Source organism: Microcebus murinus, chromosome 8 (genome assembly GCF_040939455.1).
Source record: "Microcebus murinus isolate Inina chromosome 8, M.murinus_Inina_mat1.0, whole genome shotgun sequence".
Classification (NCBI taxonomy): Eukaryota; Metazoa; Chordata; class Mammalia; order Primates; family Cheirogaleidae; genus Microcebus; species Microcebus murinus.
In genome coordinates, this window is record NC_134111.1 from 70138522 (window position 1) to 70156218 (window position 17697).

General features: G+C 33.4%; 1 protein-coding gene across 1 annotated transcript in view; it reads right to left on the reverse strand.

Annotated features, from left to right (window-relative positions):
* Window positions 1-309: 309 nt before the first annotated feature.
* The window catches only part of STK17B (serine/threonine kinase 17b), a 33624-nt gene continuing 16236 nt past the window's right edge, over window positions 310-17697 (reverse strand). The window contains exons 4-8 of the mRNA XM_012776954.2: window positions 12395-12539; window positions 10246-10372; window positions 8557-8605; window positions 7221-7400; window positions 310-3746 (exon numbers count right to left, since the gene is read on the reverse strand). Of these exons, the coding sequence (XP_012632408.1) occupies window positions 3464-3746; window positions 7221-7400; window positions 8557-8605; window positions 10246-10372; window positions 12395-12539 (784 nt within the window). The 3' untranslated portion in view covers window positions 310-3463. The remainder of the gene's footprint in view (window positions 3747-7220; window positions 7401-8556; window positions 8606-10245; window positions 10373-12394; window positions 12540-17697) is intronic.

The following is a 17697-nucleotide window of genomic DNA, read 5'->3' on the forward strand; positions in this document are numbered from 1 at the left end:
AGTGTGGGCACTTTATAGAACATAACTATCACGAATAATGGGAATAGGTTGAAACTTAGTTCACAACCAGATAAACTTCTTGAAAAACCTCTTATTCATCTCTGTGTAACATGTAGTGCATTGCCATTCATTGACATTTTCTAAATCTCTCATTACCAGAGAATAGACCTATTTGTTTTCAAATTTATGTGGCCTTTCCTACAGACAGGATCTAATACACATACCCGTATTGGAAAGGGAGTTCAAAGATGACCTAGGTCAAAGGCTAGAACATCCAGGAAAGGTTTTCAGAACAAACAACTACAAATGTAAAAAAGTGCTTTTTAATTTTTAGCCAGAAGGATCAAGTTGACACAATAAAGTTTTTTTTACTAGAATATTAATCATGTCTGTCCATATGACTTAAGCAACATGACTATTTAATGAAAGTTAAGATGGCAGGGCATTTTAAATTTATGCAAAATTTATAATTATTGTTCTTTAAAATACTTCTATAAAATTATAAATTGATAATCCCCCAAATTGGAAGTTACATAATTTTAATACAATTTGAAATTACAGTTGTTTGTACAACAATGAATAAGGACGAGTTTCCAAGTCAGATATCAACCTTAAAATTCAAAAATAAACAGAAGAAATGTAAAGTTATATCAACATTTATAAATGTTGCCTAGAGCAAGGCTACTTAAAACATGGCCCATGAACTGTTTGTGATTTGTCTAAAATGAAGGAAAGAGCTTGCGCCAATATGAAAATCAATTATGTCACTAATAACACTGGTTCAGCTGACTTTTTTTTGTAACAAGACTTCCTTGATAAAGGAAGCAGTATGTTGATTTACAACCTGGCACAAGCACCTTATCTCATCACAGACTGGAGAACAGTTACTGCTTACTTCTTTTAAAGCAGTGAACTTCTATAAGTTCACTGCTCAGAGCTAGATTAACTTTACTGTAGGGAAAATTATTAAAATGACAATTGTAATTGTTATCTAAATGTCATGTATTTTAAAATCCCATCTATTCAGGGATCCTATCCAAAAAGCAAATTAAATTTTATAAAATTATCACAACATTCATCCTCAGATGTGTTTAAGTGTTACTGACATCCATCCACTCAGGCTCTGTAGATTCCTACTTCAGTGAGATACCTCAGCTACTTTTGATGATGATTTTTTTTTTAATCTTCAGAGAAAAAGAATAAGAACTGAGTCATTTGCTAATAAGTTCTCTTGAAAGATTGGTTTATTTCCACATTTTGATCAGTAAAAATACTTAAATGAACCTTTATGAAAAAACTGGATTTTTATATTCTTTGTGCAAACACTAGTTGCTTTTTTATAATAAAACTTAATATTAGGAAAAGAGGCATGGAAATTTATAACTCCATGTATTCTAAACTAAGGGGAAACATGTAAAATATTTTAAAATTCCTCAGAGAAAGAGAAAGTTGGTATAAAATGTATTTTTAAGAACTAGCTTATAATTCAAAATTCAAACAATTCTTGATTTTTATTTTTTGGTATGGCATGATTCCTTTACAAATTAAAAAAATATAATATGGTATTTTTTAGAAAAGTTATCATTTCCTTATTATCCAATGACTAAGCTTTACTTGCTTTATCTTAACACTGAAGGTAAGTAAATGGACAATCAACAGTTTAGAAATAACTCATCAGTTTTAGATATAAAAGAGCTCAATTCAGTTTCCACAATATCTAGTTTATTCGACCAACAAACTACTTCTTAAAGAATTTAAATGTATATTTATATGTCATAAGAAGAGAGTTCCTTTGGCACCTGAGTTAAGCACAATATACTATAGCCAAGAATCTCTAAGAGAAAGTTGTCTAAAGACTATATTTTATCTGTCTATACATATATACATACACCTATACATATACACATGTACACACACATACACACATAGAAATAAATTTTCCTTAAAAAATGCTGAAGATGTTAAAGGAATTCACTAGTCAAATAAAGTGACCTGATAATCATTAAAAACAGCTTTAAGATATTAAAGAATTTGGAGTCATGAAAATTTTGAAAAGTTAAAGGTTTCAAAGCATTATACAATTCAAAGGGGAAACAACAGGTTGTTGTTTTTTGTCAAAATATAGTTTCTTTTGATACCATAACATGGTCATAGATCACCGTTATCTTAACATAACAGACTTCTTAATGGTTATCAGGTGAAAACTCATCAAAGATTACTCTGAAAAGAGTAAATCTTCCCACCCCCATTAGGAGTAAACATAGTCACTGGCCACTGATCAAATATTCTGTTCTCTGTGGACTCTTACTTGCATTCATCCCAGCAAAGGACCATACAGACAGGCCACTCTGCAGATGGCCTTATGCTGAGCCCCCTCACTCACTAGGAATTTTACCCAAGAACTTTAGAAGGACTTGATGTCATGTTTTATGATCACATCAACCTTGCTACTGCTAATTCTGGCACTGTGTTAATACTCCTACTGGGGCTGTGATTTTTTAATGCACACTTTTAGAACTCTGAAAGACTGGCTTGTATTCTAAGATGTAAACGACATCTAAAATTTAGTAAGCTGCCGGAGTCTGTCAACATTTTCTTCTATACTCAATTAACAGATATGTTTGACTAACTAAAACTAAAACACATTTAATTTTACGTAAGTACCTTTTATTCCAGAAATTCTAGAGGATGAAAAACCTCTACACTTGTATAGCATCTATTCTCCATTTCTTTCAGATCTTGCTAGATCTGACATATGTTGAGAGTGGGCAAAAGGCATTTAAGTTAAAAAAAAATGAAACCATGCTACTCTTTTCCTGCTCCAGATTATAGAGAATATCTCTGATCAGGTTTCTAGCTCCCTCTTTGCTCTGGTTAAAGGGCCTCTCTCATACAACAGATCATATATAATGGAAATCTTATACTGTTTTGAAATATCTGTAATTGAAAAACATTTTCAATTGTAAAATGTCTCTTAAGCATCTATAAAGTAGTATATAGTTTGGCTTAAATTTGATACTGTTTTACTAAATATAATAAATTATGTCAACAGAGGTATGGTATAGGACTCATCTTAGAGAACCTATTAATTCCTATGTCTTCATTTTGTTCAGTTTATACCAACTATACTATAACCCAAACCACTTTTTTTCCCCGATATGTGAAACATTTTGGTAAGTTCACTTGAACTTGAATTCTTTCATTAACATGTGAACTCACATGTAGAATTTTATGTTTTGTCATATATTTAAATATTTTCTTCTTTGCGGAGCTTTCTCAGGATAGGAAATTATATTATACTAGCTACTAAGTAATTTGGTATTAAAAACACTTCCCTAAATTCTTCTAGGCAAAAGTGCATTTACAATATAAACATGCCATATATGAAGCCTCAAACCACAATCTCACACTGGAGTGGATATAAAATTTCAAATTCAGTCCAAATGAGTCAAAGAAAAAAGTGCTAACAGAGCAAATCTGAAACAAGTTCATGGGGATTGGGCAATGAGTCATCAAAGCGAAATCTTTTGGAAACCACGCTGCTATCCTCTGGGATATTCTCTTTGTCCTCTCGATCGCCACAGGTTCCATTACAAGAGGATTTGGAAGTCTTGTCTTCAGAGGACCTTACTGTATGATCGTGAATTTGAGAGGAACTGGAAGTTTCTTCAGGGTGAAACAAGTTTCCAAAGTCCCATTGCTGTAGCCAAGAATGAGAAAGGCAGATCTCTGCTGTTGGTCTTTTCCTTTGAAAGAAAGCACCAAAGGAAAATTGAGAACTAAAAATCAAGTTGAAAATGTCTTCAGATTTATAGATTACATATTTTTTAATTATTATAAAAATAACACATGCTCATAATTTATAATTCAAACAGAAGGGAATAATAATGGTAATAGTAGCTAACATTTTTTTTAATGGGATGCTTAGTTATACACCAGGGACTCTTCTGTACACTTCAAATATATTATCCAATAATCACAAGAAACCTAGGAAATGGGTATTATGCTCATTTAAAAGATATAGGAAAAATAAGATACCAAGAGGCTTGAATTTTGCCCGAAATCTCCTAACTTGTAAATGGTACAGTCAAGTGGGACCTTGACTCTATAGTCTGTGCTTTTAAACATTATACCATGTCATCTCCCATGAAGGTAAGAAGTAAAATTATTTTCTGTTTTCTCATTCCCCAGTCCCACCACCCTCCAGATATTTTTTCTACATATGTGTGCACATATGTACACACACACACAAAGCTTCATATACTCCACATTTCTGCAATTTGCTTTCTCTACCCACTCAACAATGCATTCCAAGCATCTTTCTTCATCAGTACAGATTTAACATATTAACAGCTGTATTACTGAGTACTCTTCCTCATGGATATACCATATTTATTTAACTAGATCCCCAATGTTGTTGCCAGCATTTTGGTATTATAAGAAATGTAGCAATGAACATTAAGAAAAAAATTTTTTTGGAACTTCTCTGATTATTTCCATAGGATAAATTATGAGTAATGTTACCAAGTCTTTATATTTTGAAAGACTGTGCTTAGCTGCCTCTGAATGACTTCTAATGCCCAACCCTACCAATATCTTAAGATTATGAAAATATAATACAAGTTTTCTTATAGCACTTTCATGGTTTTTTTTTTTTTTTTGCTTAAATCTTTATTCCATCATAAATTTATATCTGTATGAGAAGCAGGATAAAAATAGCTTTATTTTTTCCAATAAACCTTTTCTAGGAAACATAACTTACATGGAAAGAAATTTTAGTGGACACAACACTAGTTTCTCTTATAAGAAGTCTTGATTCTAGTCTGCCCCTGACTAGAAGACAATGGAAACTGCACTTAATTTTGAGATTTCCTTCACTGCAGAAAGAAATATTTGCCTTTTTTTCTAGGTAAATGAAATATTTTTTTTCTTAAGAAACAAAACTGATGGACAAACTTATAGCCATGATTCAAGCATTACAAAAGTGATCCATGTAACAAAAACATTTTTATCCTTTTAATATTTTGAAATAAAAAATTAGAAAATTAAAATAAAAACTGGCCAGTTCAAGTGAAAAATATGCTATAAATACAGATAGTAAGCAAATATGTTATAATATTTCTTGCTTCAACTATACCTGAAGACACAGAATAAGAAATGAAAGAAACCAAGGAAAGTTTAGACTTTGCATTTCCTCATCACCTCCATGTCTGATGCCTGCTCACATGTGAATTCATTTTATGTATAAAAGTGTCTTACTCATGATTGCTGAAAGATACAAAAGCAAAGTACCTAGAATATCTTTAATTCTGACATGTGCTAAAAATTCAATTTGTCATCGAGCTTATAGATGAGAATCTAGTCAAAAAACTTGAGAACGTATGTTAACCTAACAGATACAAATAAGTAAAATTATAAAATCTTTTGGAATGACAAGCCCTTTGGAGAAAAATATATCTAACTTATATTCTCTTATATTAGTCTTTTGTATTCTTAGCAACTGCTAAATCTTGAAAACAAAGGCTATTTGTCAATGTTTGCCCAATACTTTGAGTTTTTAAATTTTATTTTCTATTATGAAATTTTATTTTCACAATTTGGCGGGGTGCAGTGGCTCACACCTGTAATCCTAACACTCTGGGAGGCTAAGGCAGGAGGATCACTTGAGTTCAGGAATTAAAGATCAGCCTGAGCAAGAGCGAGACCCTGTCTCTATAAAAAATAGAAAAATTACCAGGGTGTGTACCTATAGTCCTAGCTACTCAGGAGGCTGAGGTAGGAGGATGGCTTGAGCCCAGGAGTGTGAGGTTATAGTGAGCTAGAATGATGCCACTGCTCTCCAACCGGGACAACAGTGAGACTTTGTATCAAAAAAAATAATCACAATTTTTCAAAAGGAGGGGAAACACCTACCTATATTTATAACTAATATTCATAATATAACATATTATGATTGGTTAAATTCATAAATTTAACTAATCACCATTATCATTTGGATATATTTCCATAGTCTTGTGTTTTTATGTTTAGTTTTTTTCTTTTTTTTGAGACGGAGTCTCACTGTGTTGCCCAGGCTAGAGTGAGTGCCGTGGCGTCAGCCTAGTTCACAGCAACCTCAAACTTCTGGGCTCAAGGGATCCTGCTGCCTCAGCCTCCTGAGTAGTTGGGACTACAGGCATGTGCCACCATGCCCGGCTAATTTTTTCTATATATATTAGTTGGCCAATTAATTTCTTTCTATTTATAGTAGAGATGGGGTCTTGCTCAGGCTGGTTTCAAACTCCTGACCCCAAGCAATCTGCCCGCCTTGGCCTCCCAGAGTGCTTAGGATTACAGGCGTGAGCCACCACGCCCGGCCTTTAGTTTTTTTTTGATTAAAAAAAATTAACGTGCTCATTACAGAAACTTGAGAATCTAGGTAAAAAAAATTAAGAAAATGAAAATTGCTTATAAAGAGAAACTACAGAATTATTACTGTTTCTACTAAATAACCATTCATGTGTATATTCCAAAATACAGCCAGCGAGAGTTTGTTTGAACTTGTAGAAGCCAATAAAATAGTTAAGAAATCTATGAGTTTTTTTTAAAAAAAACATAAAAAAACTGAGTTCTGCAGGTGATAAAGAGATGAAAGACAGAAAAAGTAAGAAAATCAGGATTGCAGCCCAAGGGACTATATCATAGCTTCTACATTATGTTTAGCCAGGCCATTTTAAAGTTAATAGAACTTTGGTAAAGAAAAGGTCAGCTTTTCCTTTTCTTGTCCTGAAATTGATAATGAGTAAATAAGAGTCCTGAACCATGGTTTCAACTGCCTTAGTAGGCTGTCAAAGGGCATTCAATCTGTCAAGATTTGACAATCATTTGTACATGTTACATAACTGTAATTATTTAACTACAAATTATTCACATTAAAATCTTTATCATAACCAGCCATGTATACTACAAATTTTCTATTTCTAATTATTTTAGAGAATGTCAGGGATTAGTAGCAGGTTGAGAAATAACCCAAATCTTTTCTTTATTCTAAAATTTCCTGTTGTATATTTTATATTTGAAATTTTGTATTTGTTAATGATCTTCATACCACCTTTCTCCCCATTTTACCTGAAAGGAGTATTCTTCTAATAATTTTATACTATATTAGAACATAGCTTTCTTAATAGACAAATATTATTTACTTTGTAATAGTATTTAAATAAACCAAAGTTATTACTTACTCTGGATTTTTAACTAAAAGACCCTGGATAAAGTCTGTGGCCAGCTGTGAAACTGATGAAAAAGTTTCTTCTGAATAGTCTACATTAACTTGAGAAATATTGAGGTATGTTTCTTGATTATCTTCTCCCACAAATGGTGATGTATGAGTTAATAACATATATGCTATTATACCAATATTCCTGAAAAACAAATAAGAGAGAAGAGGGGAACTTAAAATGTATATGAATTTTAAAACATTTATGTAAAATATAAAGTATTGACTCTACATATTCCTCTCCTCAAAACTGGTACAGTTAAACTACAGACTTAAACTGCTTTTCAAAGTTCCTATAATACTATTAAAACTAAAACAATTGTGTTATCTCAAAGTTTGCCTCACAGAAAGAGAATACAAGGGAATGCATGTGTGTGTTATATAACATTAATATAATGTATTAAATGTATATCATTATATGGGCAGTCTCTCCTTCACACAGATACCTTTTGTGGAGTATACAAAGCTGCTGTAGCATTTCCTAAATAGTGTTCAATGACATAGTAATGATCTGTGAGGGGTTCTGTGCAAATAGGGGCTGCCAATTTGGCAAAGCACAAAGTTAGGCAGGCAATTTTTTTTACTGCAAAACTTTTCAAATTTGTAAATATGTTAATGACAAGTTTGGTGCCCCAAAGCCAGAAAGAGACAACATGGTACATGATTTGCAAACTTACTTTGCCATAGGATCTTTTGTCCTGGGCAAACCCATAAGCAGTTCCACAGAACACAGAGAAAAGCCTAAACTCTTCCACTTAGCCCATGCACTCAGTCCCCTCTGTGGTCCTAACTGAAGCTCCAGTATCTGTTCTGGTTCTATTTCCTATCATATTCTCTCTGTGCTAGCCTCAAAACTCACAATTCCCTAGAGATGTAATCTCATAAAACTAAACTCTTTGGTGGACTTGACGTCATTTCTTTGCTTGGTTCTTCTATATCTAGATCAAACGTCTCCCATTGTGAGGTGGAACCTGGCAATATACCATCTGCTGCTTCTTCCACGCTTATTGAGCATTTTGCCTTTGTTACAGAATATGTAGCACTGTACTCCAATTATTTTGGTCTTTTACTCAACTGAGTTTTCATCACAGAAAGAGATTTTCATATTTATTTCTATACCTTTGGCTCAGAACCTAAGTGTTACTTAAAAAGAATGGACAGGTAAGTATTTTCCTGTAGCATAATGATACTTAAAATCTTTTAAATAAAAACTTATTATTTACACTTGGAATCAAATAACTCCAGAATATATTATTACCCAACTTTTGATAAAAGCATTTAGGTAACTAACAAAATCTTACCACATATCTGTTGCCGTGGTAATGGGATCATAGTTCAGGATTTCTGGAGCTGAAGGAGAAAATAAAATTCAAATTCAATACTGACAAATTTCAAAACTTGAAAATTATTTTATATTAAATTACAACTGGATATAATTTTGGAAAGCCTAATGATATAAGGCCAACAGAAACTTAGTATAGTATTAATTATCTTGTAATTGGACACTTAAACATCACTAACAATGAGCAAATTATAAGATTGGATGCCTCAAAAACATAGATAATATTCTTAGGATAACTGGTAGGTATGTAGTTTTTAAAACCCAACTTGTTAAGATTAATCTCAGAAAAAAATTTTATGAAGTAAAATGTTAGAAGCTGGAATTTTAAAAAACTTTCAGTTTAAATTATTATTATTCTATTAAGAATTAATTTGCATTATTTTAGTAGGCTGATTTGTTTTTCTGTGGGGTAAATAGGATCATACATACTTGCACTGAAATTATGAACAAATGATTCTTGGAAGTGCTAGCTTTTTAAGTAGATTAAATATTCTTCTTAAAAACTATCAGAAACCTAATTTCCTAAGCAATTAATTTCCTGCTATCTCTTCCCTTATCAAAAAAAGGTACAAAATAATTCTCTGTACTTTGTAAACATTACCATATATTTCAAATTAGTACAGCCTAAACTAGGATTTATGATTGAAAAATAACATTGTTTCACAATATGGCTTCATAGTTTCTCCAAAGAAAAACTGTTTCTTAAAGGCTAACATTTTTGTTAAATAAAGCCTTTAAGTCATATATATTGTCAGCTTCCATTAACCACCTACAACCTTTTCACATACTACTTTGAGCTGCATTATCAACAATTACATCCATTTATTCTAGGCTACCAATGCCTCTGTTAGCATTTAAAAGTCAGGAATTTACTTTGTTTTTCATTACTGGGAACGACAGCTGCCTAGCTGAGTGGTACCTGTTCTGTTTAGCTGTATCTTTTCAATGCCCTCATGGGGATATCAATAAAGCAGCAACAAAAAAAGGTAAAAAGAATATTACTATAAATTAAAATACTTCATATCCTGATTCACACAGCTTAAAAACCTTTCCTATGCATGATCTGATTTGTAGATTTTGTATAATATGCCTAGATTACCTAATCATAGGTTGTTTCTGGCACCCTTCTTCAAAACCCTCCCTTCACAACCCTATGCAAAACCTCATATTTAAACAGCAGCAACAAACAAAAAGGAGTTGCCCTACTAACAAATTCCTTCAGAACTGAAAATACTGTATTGTAAACAGCTACAGAGTGGGGGCCAGAGAGGAACAGAAATGAGATCTATCCAACAGCCAGGCTTCAAAGGCAATCACGTGCCACTTGATTCTTTTAGTTTTTCTTTTTCCATTTTTCTCCTATTCTCTAACCTCCCTCTTACTCATTTATTTTTTCCTTATCTACAAAGCCTTTACACACAAACATTAAACTTCTGCACTTACACATTCAACATCCTATGTCTGAATTGTTGTAAATGTTTCAATACTGTTATATTCACTTAAATGTGTCATAACCCAGTTTCAATGCATTATAATACTTGAATGAATTTAATCCTAGAATCACATACTCTAAGATATACAGTTTTTTAGAGGTATCATTAACGTAATAAATTTCAGAATGGTATAGAAAATACAAGGAAATTCTTACCTAAGTATTCTGGTGTTCCCATAATTTCCCGAAGTTCACATGCATTCCCTATTTTTCGAGACATTCCAAAATCTACAATTTTTACATCCCCAAGAGGGCATATGCTGCTCAATAATATATTCTGTGGCTAAATAAAGCACAACAAAAAAGTGATTAGTAATACATAAATAAAAGAACACTAGTCTCAAAATGGAGGAAAATTAAGTGGAATTTATTGCTTAGCTATTATACATTTCACTGAGTCATTCATCAAACATCTACTGCTTTACTATTTAAGAGGAGCTATCATTCAGTGATGCATAAAAAGCCTAAAACACACTCAAAAAGGGGTCTGGGTTTGGGGGAAAAAAAGGAGTCATATAGATAGATAATGAGATATAGATTACTCAATAATAAAGACAAGCCTACCTAATTCTACCCATAAGAAATTCAGAAGGCTTTTCAGTAGAGATGATGCCTTAGCTGAGTCTTAAAGGATAAGTAGGAGTATGCTAGTTAGAAAGGTACTCTGAGAAATAGCACAAAAGGCGGCATAAAGGAAAGAATATGCATACGTTTCCAGAAACAGAAAATGGTTCCGTACAGTGTGATGGTTCTGGGTGTGACTGTTCCTAGGTTTTAGCTTAGACAGTAAGATGCATAGTACACCTCATCCACTATCTCCTAGAACCATGTGACTATGCTATACTATTGCAGGCCTTAAGGCCTATTACAAAGTTCTGTGCTGCTGCTATAAACCATACACCTGTCAAGGTGCTGCTCCCAAAGTCTGTGCAAAGAATCATAATAATCTCTTCTTTATGTCTATTTTTTGAGACCGAGTCTCACTCTGTTGCCCCGGCAAGGGTACAGTGGCATGTCATTGGAACTCACTGCAACCTCACACTCCTAGGCTTAAGCGATCTTCCTGCTTCAGCCTCCCGAGCAGCTGAAAATACAGACATGTGCCACCATGCTCGGCTAATTTTTTCTATTCTATAGAAATAGAAAATAGAGCGGGGTCTTGCTCTTGCTCAGGTTGGTCTCGAATTCCTGAGCTCAGGTGATCCTCCTGCCTCAGCCTACCAGAGTGCTAGGATTACAGGCATGAGCCACCACACCTGGCCCATAATAGTCTCTTTACTTTGGGAAAATCTTATGCTTGTTTATTATTAAAGCACAGAAACCATTATAGAAGAAAAGGTGAGAGAAAAAAGCCAGGTTTATATACCATCCTGACTTCAATTGCTGTGTGATGCTATGTAATGCATTTGGCTTGTCTTTAGCAGGAAAAAGACCCAAGAGGAAGCTGGTGGGAGCATAATTATCTTGGCATTTACTCTGTTGCCTCTTTTCCCATATCTTGTCAGTAGGGGAGATGGTAGAAATGTTAGATGGTAAATACTGTTCCCCATAGCATGCCCAATACAGAAGTACAGATTTTTTTTTCTTTTGTAAAAGTGGTAAGAAGATTTAGAAATTATTAATAGGAGAGAGCCATGGACTATAGGTAGAGATTTTGGAATTATTATTATGATGAAAGTGGTAGTGGAAGCCAAAGGATCATGCAGGGAGACTGCACAGAAAGAAGAGTCCATTGTTTAAAAAATAAGAGACAGATTGATTTAAATTTTATGGTCCTCTGTGTGGCTGTGAAGGAAGGAGAACGAGAAAGGATGATAATATGGGAGGCTGAGGTTTCAGGAATTGGGTAAGGAGCCTGAATAATCTGGAAGGAGCCAAGACTGAAAGCTTCAAGACAAAAATGAATGAGGATAATGGGAGCAAAGGAATGAGGATTAGTGTGAGCTGATCTTCAGTAATGGAGACTGTAACTGAGTATTTCAGAGGTAGACAGCTTTATAAAATAAGAAGGTCCAGAATGTGGCTATGAGAGTGGGATGGAATGGCATGATTATAGGATTAGAACATACGGAATGATGAATTTTAAAAGCCCAGCAATTAATTTGAGCTGTTCATACACGTAGCCTTCTCCTGTCTGCCAACACAAAATTAAGGCCATATAGCACATAGGTAAGCAAAAGCATACCCAGTGCAGTCTAAATGACCATGATCTGTTGTTTCTTGTCAATACCAGTTGCAGTTGTGCATTCCAAGAGCAGAGAAAGAACACAGATGTTATGTCAATTTAAATCACATGGTATGTTACCTTTAAATCAAGGTGGACAATGTTATTCTGATGTAGATAATAAACTCCTTCAAGTATTTGTTTAATAAGTCTGATAACATCGTTTTCAGAAACCCTTTCAGCCAACTCAGGTAAACACAGGTTGAAAATTTCTCCACCTGCAGCACTAAAATAAAATTCAAAGAATAGAAGCTTGAAAAAATCATTCACCTAAAAATGAAAACTTTTAAATACTGTATAGATGTTAAGTAAAAGACACATAGCATCTACACACACATGCGTGCACGCACACACGTGCACATACACACACTTAAAGACAGGGCAGAGAGGGAGGAGTAAAGAAGAAAATAAATGACAAAAATATTTCAAATTCTGGGTATTAATACTTGCATATTTAATAAATAAAATTGAATTGTTTCATGATCCAATAATGTTGTAGGCTGCCCTAACTCTGCAATAAAAATAACAAAAATAATGGCTAACACTTGGAGCTCTGCTCTATGCCTATATATATATGTATGAATATCATCTATTTTGATTCTAACAAACATGTGAGGTAGGTGGTTATTACTGCCACTTTACAGATGAAAAAACAAGTACAATTAGGTTAAGCAACTTGTAAAAGGTCACATAGTAAACAGGGGGCCAGAATATGAATCTACATAATATGGATAAGAAACAACATTCCTAGTCCGTATCCTATACTGTAGCTTCAGGTAGACTACTTGTGGCCAGAACTCAAGTGTGTGTGTGTGTGTGTGTGTGTGTGTGTGTGTGTGTGTGCGTGTGTGTGTGTGTGTGTGTGTGTGGTGTGTGTGTGTATGTGTGTTATAAGAACCCAAATATATGTAAGTATGTAATATTTTATATATTTAAAGTATTATATATAAAAAATATTTTAAAGAATTGAAAGCTAAATAGTACTAAAAAGGGCATTATAATAGAGTATATAATATTACTTTTCTGGGAGGTAGTATTAGGTTTATTTATAAATCGTGGGGAAAATTTGAGATAGTTGAGTCATCTCATCTCCACTTTCTACAAAGCTAATATAAAAGAATCAAATGATTTTAATTTAAACACTAAATCTGCTATTTACCAGCAATATAACTTAAGGTCAGTCACTTATTTGGGTTTCCCCATCTGAGAAACAGAGAGATCACTAAAATCAATAGATTTTTTTTTGAGGATTAAATTTAAATAAGATAAAATTGGTAGGTTAGAACATCATACAAAAAAACTAGGTATTTATTCATAAATTTGTAAGGCATGTTTGGGAATACTCAAGTAAAGTATATTCTATATGATAAGATAGGTATTCATTCATGCTAGAAAATACTATTACTGTATTTATATTTCTTCGGTTCACTGCTATCCATAACATCAAGAACAGGGTCTTGCATGTACTGCAGTAGGTATTCAGTATGCATTTCCTGAATGAATAAATGATGGAATAGGTAGTCATTCTTCAGAGGTGTGGAAAATGGGATTCAGAAGTCTCAGTGACTGCCAAGAGGAAGAAATATGTCACAAGTATTAAAAGATATGAGAAGAAAAACTGATGGTAGCCTCAAATTTGAGTCCCAAGTTGAAAGTCACAAGGACTGACACTTCACACTGCAGATGTAACTTGCAATCAAGCTATCTGTACACAGTGGGCCAAATAGAAGCCACAGAGATTTGCTACTTTACACTTTGTTTATGACACTGCAGGAAAAGTTCTGTAGGACCACTGGTAAGGAATACGTGTGCAAGCCCCAACTACATATATGTCACTTCAATACTATTCTATCCACTAAAACTCCCCGTAAATTCATGAGAAATTAACTTTAATATCTGCTTCAAGGAATCATAGTAAAGACAATTTGAGTATTGAAAATTTTAATTTGCTATTAAATTTATAGTAGTGAACTCCAGTATAGGAAGACAATTTTAGAAATTAACATTTTTTTATCTAAAAAAAATTAATTAATCTTCATGAAGAGTTAATATACAGACTGTCCAGTGGTCCCTTGGTCTACATGTCAGTGTTCACTTGTCACACCTTTTCTCAAGGTCTCCTGAGAGCAGAGTGGGAAACCCACATCACAGTGACAGTGACACTCTCACTCCTTCTCTTTCTGGTTACATTATTTAGTTTTAACTAGACAAATCCTCTCAAAACAGAAAGTGGTCTAAACATATTCCTGAAAAGATACTCAGGATAATATTACTTAATATTATATTAAGTAACAATACCAATGTACTATTTGCAATCATAAGCAAATAAGAAAATGAAGAGATGACACTAGATTCTCCTAGAATTCTTTGTTATGCAATTTACAAGATCTGAATATTGATAATCCAGTCCTATCTTATAAAAAATCAGACCAAACAATTTGAAATTACAAGAAAACTGTGTAAAATAAGGATTTACATATTTATATCTACTATTATGATATAAAAAATAGAAAGATCTAAATTCTTCATTATTACAGCAACATAAATTGTTTAGGTAAGAAACTCATTTTTAGTCGGGGCGCAGTGGCTCACGCCTGTAATCCTAGCACTCTAGGAGCTGAGGTGGGAGGACTGCTTGAGCTCAGAAGTTTGACACTAACCTGAGCAAAAGTTAATATCCTATTTAGAAAAATTAGCCAGGTGTCATTGCTAATGGACTCAGGAGGATCGCTTCAGCACGAGAGTTTGAGGTTACAGTGAGCTATGGGCTATGATGACACCACTGCACTTTACCTGGGACAACACTTCCTCAACAAAATAAACCAACACAAAAAAACCTCATTCTTGAGTACTTTCTGATTATTTATGTCCCAATATTTTATGTTACATTCACTAAAGTTAACTTAATAACCAGAACACGCCAATTCTAAAATTCAAAACAAAATACAAGAAAACAAAGTGAGAAAGTGTAGAAAGTACTTCTCAGTATCCAGGAAATTAAGAGACAGGATAGCAGGGTGAGTATAGGGATTCCTATGAAAATCAAGACTGCCTTGGTTTCATTCTAGCTGTCACTACTGGCTATGTAAACTGGGATAAATGTGCTTCTGTTTCTTCTACTGTAATATGTGAATAATAATATATCCTAATTCATTGGTATAAGAATTAAATTAGATAAAGTACTGCACAATAGATGTTATAAGGATCAAAACAGATCTCAATAAATCTTTATCACAGTGTCTGACACATGGTAAATATTCAATGAATATTAGCTATTATTATAATGAGTCAACAAATATACACTGTAAATTTATAACAACAAATATACACTGTAAATGTTCACTAGCCAACATTTCTGAATCTCACATTTCTGAATTTTGGGGCTTTTGATTTTGAAGGAAATTTTTAAAGTCTTTGCTAAATTAAAATTCATTTTTAGAAACATCATATTGCACACATAAAAATGCACACTATGTATTCTTAGGTGAAGAAAGAGGGTTGCAATATAGTATTGCCCAGTAAATCGTAATTTTGTTTCTAAAAGCATATATGCATAGACCAAAAAATAATAATTTTAAAACACAGGAATAGACCATAAAATAACCATAGTTTACATGTGATTTCTATTTTCTATATCATCTAAATTTAACAGAATGAATAGGCACTACTTTTATAACTAAAAATATTATCCTCACGGTTTTTTGCTTGTTTTAATAACAAGACCAAACAAACTGCTGTGCTTGTCAGCCAATCACATTGTTTCTTCCTTTTAGTTTGACAAGCTGACCAACGTCTTTCGTAGGACTGCCATTTTTCATACAAAAGAGGAAATAGGTGAAACTATGAAAAACAGAAAATTAGAAAGACTTAAGAGTAGGGAAATGATAGATACATATGAAACAAATTACAGAAGTTAGCAGAAATTGGAAACAGAAACAGAGGCAGTAAGTAGCAGACAAACAGAACCTTTGTTTAAAAAGCCACCCATAGTGACTACAAAAAAGAAAAAATATCTCTACAGTTTAAAAAGCCACCTATCATTATCATTGCCCTGGAAGATACATTCAGGTTCTACCTTTTCTCTTTCTATAAGAAGAGTTTGCCCGCTTAGGACACCAACCAACATAAATTTGCTGGAGTGTTTGCATTCATTTTTGTGTGTGTTTTGTGTGACCGTATTGATAACAGTACTTTGGTACAGGTTATACTGTCATTTAAACCTACGGCTATATATCATCTAGATCTACATCTGTCTTTTACAGCTTTCTAAAGCACAGTTTAAAAATTAGTAGGGAAGTATACAATTATCTTTTAGAAAGACTCCCATAACATAATAAAAATAAAGTTAACATAAAAGATTAAAATCAGAATATTTTCCTATCCAAAGTGATGAATTTCCATGGATACCAGAGAGCCAAAGTTTTCAGTAAAACAAAATATCTACATTATCCATAAAATACTAGTCATATAGCTTTGAAAAGCCATGGTAAAGATTTTTTAAATAAGTATTTATTTCTAGTGATCAAAATGAAGTAGTTTTTAGCTTTTTAAGAGTCTCTTTTAAGGCCGGGCACGGTGGCTCACGCCTGTAATCCTAGCTCTCTGGGAGGCCGAGGCGGGCGGATTGCTCGAGGTCAGGAGTTCGAAACCAGCCTGAGCCAAGAGCGAGACCCCATCTCTACTATAAATAGAAAGAAATTAATTGGCCAACTAATATATATACAAAAAATTAGCCAGGCATGGTGGCGAATGCCTGTAGTCCCAGCTACTTGGGAGGCTGAGGCAGGAGGATTGCTTGAGCCAGGAGTTTGAGGTTGCTGTGAGCTAGGCTGACGCCAAGGCACTCACTCTAGCCTGGGCAACAAAGCGAGACTCTGTCTCAAAAAAAAAAAAAAAAAAAAAAAAAAAAAAGAGTCTCTTTTAAAACTATATTCCTATGCTAATAGGGGAAACAACATCCATGGAATTTTAGAATGGAAAGAAATTAGTCAGAATATTAACTAGAACATGTGATATGAATACCAACCCCCTTTTTGGAGGATTGTTTTAAGAATTAAATGGGAATACAAATAATGTGCTTAATGCCTGTCATATAGTAAATACTCCCCATGTTATTGTTGAAATTGCTAAGATTATATAAAATGTTTTCCTCTGGAGATCATTCCAGAAAGTAAGGCTTTCTATATTGCATGTTTTGTTGTAGTCTCCATCATTTTCTGTTGGGTCCCTAATATTTACTTAAAGATATTTAATAAATTTATTTTAAAAAAATTTTAATTTGTTGACAAAAAGAAAATATTATTTCTCTTCTAAATAACCACAGAGTTGTATCTGGTGACAAGCAGGTTCCCCTTTTGACCTTCACTATTTCTAGGACAAAGATT